The 4,535-nt window shown below is 39.5% G+C and overlaps 2 protein-coding genes across 3 annotated transcripts in view; one reads left to right on the forward strand and one right to left on the reverse strand.

The window, feature by feature from the left end:
- The window catches only part of LOC101849244 (cyclin-dependent kinase 11B), a 9,606-nt gene extending 5,800 nt beyond the window's left edge, over positions 1–3,806 (reverse strand). Inside the window, exons 1-2 of one of the 2 annotated variants that reach the window (XM_005108832.3) lie at positions 3,720–3,806; positions 624–1,553 (exon numbers count right to left, since the gene is read on the reverse strand). In XM_005108832.3, coding sequence (XP_005108889.1) covers positions 624–1,213 — 590 coding nt within the window. In that variant the 5' untranslated portion in view covers positions 1,214–1,553; positions 3,720–3,806. Of the gene's footprint in view, positions 1–623; positions 1,554–3,416; positions 3,553–3,719 lie in introns of those variants that run through there. The other variant, XM_005108831.3, reaches the window with a different exon arrangement.
- Positions 1–4,535, forward strand: part of LOC118478604 (ATP-binding cassette sub-family A member 3-like) — a gene marked incomplete in the record, with an annotated part of 49,251 nt that overhangs the window by 24,996 nt on the left and 19,720 nt on the right.

Consider the following 4,535-nt stretch of genomic DNA (forward strand, 5'->3'; position numbering starts at 1 on the left):
AGTAGTAGTAGTAGTAGTAGTAGTAGTAGTAGTAGTAGTAGTAGTAGTAGTAGGAGTAGGAGTAGGAGTAGGAGTAGGAGTAGGAGTAGGAGTAGTATGTTTGAAGGATTTATGAAAAGATAATTGCTGGTTCTTGTAGTAGTATAACTTGTAAAAAAAAAATGATACAGTACCCATGAAGACTATTGACATCGACATACACCCGCCACATAATAAAACAGAACCATTAACATTTGTTTGTTAAAGAGTCAATACTTTGTCATGTCGTTATTAATATGTTTCCCAGGGTGAACGGTAAGTTATTACTCTATATTTTAAAGTGATAACTATTAATTTACTCAACATATGTACAAGATTCGACAACTTATAGATATATGTTGAGTGGCTGGAGGGTGCCATTGTTAAGTACTGCATCTTTTTTTTTTCCTTTCCTGTTTTTCCCGGTCTATTTTCTTTTTGTTTTGGGTTTTGTTTGGGTTTTTTGTTGTTGTTTTGGGGTTTTTTGGGGGGGGGGGGGGTTGTTGGTTATTGTGTCGATATGGTTCTTTTATCCGAATAAACTAAACCAAACAGAAACAACAAAAACAAAGAAGAACGATACATAAATAGCCGAAAAATGTAACCTGTCAACACTGTCATGGCTGCTTCTCCGGGTGTTGAGAAAGTTCTCCTTCTTTCCTCCGCCAGCTGACTTGACCATCAGTCCTGGCGCTGATAGCCTCGGCCCCGTACGTCGGGTCAGGTCGCGAGTTAGTCCGTCGTCTGATGTCTGGTGAATTATGGGTAATGAATAACGTTTTTGTGCCAAGTATGAAGCTCTGCCAACTCCCACAGAGGTTTTAGGGCGTTCTCGCATATAGATGTCTCTTTTAGATTTTCCATTGTCATATGTACCTCTGTCTGTGTGAGGGTTTTCCAATATTGAAGAACAATTGATGAACGTCTTTTCTCTTCGTCGACCATTTAAACTCTCTCCTCCAGGTTTCACGTTCTCATTTCTGTCTTTCGTTATCAAATCAGTGGAAAGTTTCGTTGTACGGAAGTCCAAATTCAAATCAAAAGTTTCACTTAAAACTGTCTCTTCTCGATTAAACGTCCGTTTCTTTAAGCCCGACTCTTCACTGTGAGCGTTTGAAAAAGCCAGTTTCCCGTCAGGGCATGAGAACCGTCTATGAAGGGGAGTCATCTTCTTGTTTAGTGTTGTTCCTTCCATAATGAGATAGGGAAGCTTCAATGGCCAAATGGTTTGCAAATTAAGGCTAACAATCACACAATGAAATCGTGTCAAGCAATGTTAGAGACACAGTGTTAAGGTTGGTGGTCAGTGGGATGTGTCCTTCAGCCTAGCACTACACATAAACATTGGCTCAACAAAAGGGTGTTGTTACACAACTGTGACCGACAACAACCAACTACTTTTTCACTTTCTTGTGTATTATTGAGAGTTTTGTATGCCATTGGGAAGGACACGTCCAAGGCGAGTAAAGAAAGCCTGCAATCGTCTCAGTTTTTCCCATGTACTTTTTTCGTCGTCACTCGCATCGACGTACGCTCTGGGGACAATAAGATTAAATGATGAGTCGTGTTAAATTATTAGGGAAGTTTGTGGTAATTTTTTAGGTATCGTGGTGAAATTAAACGCTCGTAAAAAAATAATCAAATCGAATATATGAGTATTTTGCGTGTCAGTATGGCACTTTTTGTCGAATTTTTGTTTAACTGTACAAAAAGTTTGCAAATTTTCAGTTTTCAAGGACTCTTTAGTTATAGAAGTTACCTAACTTTGGTGGCCATATCCTCGTTAATTTTACCTCTGAAACAAGGCGACCCCCATCTCCTTCACTCGCAAATATCTCGACTTCTATTTAAGATGGAATTTTTTTTTCATCTAAAGATAAAAAGAGGCACAAGCTTTAAGATGGTACCTATAGCTCCACATGCCCAAACATTGACGAGCGCCTGATTCTACCACGTCGTGACACATGTTCTTTTACTACTCACAATGTGGTAGTGGTCACTGGCATGATGAAGGTAACAAACACGTTTCCACATGGATATATACAGAGAGAGAAGAAATAAAACAGGTTCGACATACGTTTCCTAAGAGCAGACTCGTTGTACTTGCTCTGTATCGAAATGTTTTGGGGGTAAGTTTTACGGCACTTGCAACACAGTTATGTTATATAAGTGCCGACAATTAAAGAGTTTACTGTATAGCAGCATATAATTGAAAGAAGTAGGAGATATAAGAAAGATAGACGTTTGATTTGGAAAGAATGATGAAACCACACCAGAGCACCGGTTATCCATCCTCATTGAAATCTTCCATTAATATTCTGATCTCTTCCACTGAAGATCATTGAACTCATATTCAGTCGAACCAGATTTTAACTGGATGTAATGACTTCACTAGTTTGGATCTCCTTAAAAGTTTCTAAATTATTTACTGTCTCTGCAAACTTTTCAAAGATGTAAGCGTCAAATATGACACATCACTTTTCAAAACTAGTTTACAGTGTATAGACGTGTTCACATCAAGTCATACATTTGAATATGAGTTTTTAAAAGTCACTGTTCATTATTTTCTTCCCTTATTTACATCGGTGAACAATGTCACCCACCACAACACAGCATCAGAACAGTTCTTTATGATTACTGCAATTACTTTGTTTGTTTGTTTAGTATAGGGTTTTACGGCGCTCGCAACTGCATAAGGTCATATGAGCGCGCGGGACACACCTAATACTTTTTCGTTGGTAGGAAATTTTGAATTTTGCCCGGGTGGCGGCCGAAGCCTACTCTTATCGATTTTAGACCACCAAGGGATCTTTAACGTGCGCAACTTGCACACGGGCCCTCCGAGATTTTTCGCCCTTGTCCGAGAAGGCTAGGTGTAGATCTTTCCTACCAGAAGATCAGGGGTGTGGCAGAAAGACAGCAGTTAGGAGGAGCCAGGGAGTAGCAGTAGAAAGGCTGCAGAAAGAGTCAGGAGCCCAGAGGAGGGGGCAAAGGGGGTGAGGGGGTGGGGGCAGAAAGTGGAAATGAAAACAGACAACAGAACATTGTTAGAGATCAGGAAAGGGTGTGAAAGGAGACAATTTTAGAGAAGAAAAATTTTTGGTCGCTACCCGGAATCGAACCCGGGACCTTTGAATGAGAGGCCAACACCTTAACCTCTAGGCCACGAGAGCCCCCCTGCAATTACTGGGATAAGGATAATACAATTTTTCCCAATCAGTTTAACAGTCTAGTATTAGATCATTGTCATACTTTCTTTCATGACATTTCAAACTCAACAGTAAGTAGTACGAAGCCCGAGAATATTATGTGTTCTGAGCCAAAGATGACACCACCAGTTATCCGTTTATAGTAACAGGATCTTTGCTCACTTTCAGCCCGCAAATGCAAAAACCTACCAGTGCACAGATTTCTTTCACGACACAAAAATCACGCACTTTCCATTTCCACGAAGAGAAATTTTAGGGTTTTTTTTTAAACTAACAAAATCTGGTTAACATCTATACAAGATAATAACATGGCAATCTTCATGATAATGAACAAATAAATAAATAGTTCAATAAACAATTCATGATAATAAACAAATAAATAAATAGTTCAATAAGCAAGAAAATTAATAAGTATTTAAAAAATTAAACAGCAGAACGATTCCTCATGGCACAGACCCTACAATACAAATATAAACACAAACACACACACACCTCAAGCCGAAGCGACGGCCACATGAATGGTCAACTGTTACAATGTATATCGCCGGCAGTGCGGCTCATGTTACAGGTCTGTGGGGGCTCTACGTTCTACTTGGCCGATAAACACAGCCAAATATCGAGTCCATTACAACACATTTCTTATTTATATTATTGATATCGATACCACATTACGTGTTTAAAGACCTCCCCTCCTTACACCCTCCCAAACCAAATGAAGACCACAGTGGGGAAACAACCGTAACATCGTGAGGGTATCAATTTTGAACGCTTGTTGACTCGTGACTGTATTTCTGTTCAACTGTTGGTTGATTACTGTTATTAGATTGCCCATTCTACAACACCTAACAATTAACCACCAGTCAAATAAATATGAAGTTATGAGTTCTCAAGCTTTTGAAATTGGCACCCTCACAATTTCTAGTTTGTGACTTTGGTCGTTTTACCCCTGTGCTCTTCAAATAATAAAAAAGATATAGTGATAATTTTGAAAAAGCACAGCTACCCCCTCCTCCCCCCCCCTCCTGTCAACACACAAACACCCAATAAACTATAACCAATCTTTGATTGAGTTTCTGTCATGGAAAGCTCGCCCGAGCAAGATCTGGCATGAAATGAAGAGAACGAACGAGCGTGGCATGCAGCCTGAAACGACAGAGAAATTATAGTAAACAAGCTGGACCTCTGCAAGCCATCTGCCCGGTTTACATAATGATAGTAGTAGTAGTAGTAGTAGTAGTAGTAGTAGTAGTAGTAGTAGTAGTAGTAGTAGTAGTAGTAGTAGTAGTAGTAGTAGTAGTAGTAGTAGTA

Source organism: Aplysia californica, unplaced genomic scaffold (genome assembly GCF_000002075.1).
Source record: "Aplysia californica isolate F4 #8 unplaced genomic scaffold, AplCal3.0 scaffold00725, whole genome shotgun sequence".
Taxonomy (NCBI): Eukaryota; Metazoa; Mollusca; class Gastropoda; order Aplysiida; family Aplysiidae; genus Aplysia; species Aplysia californica.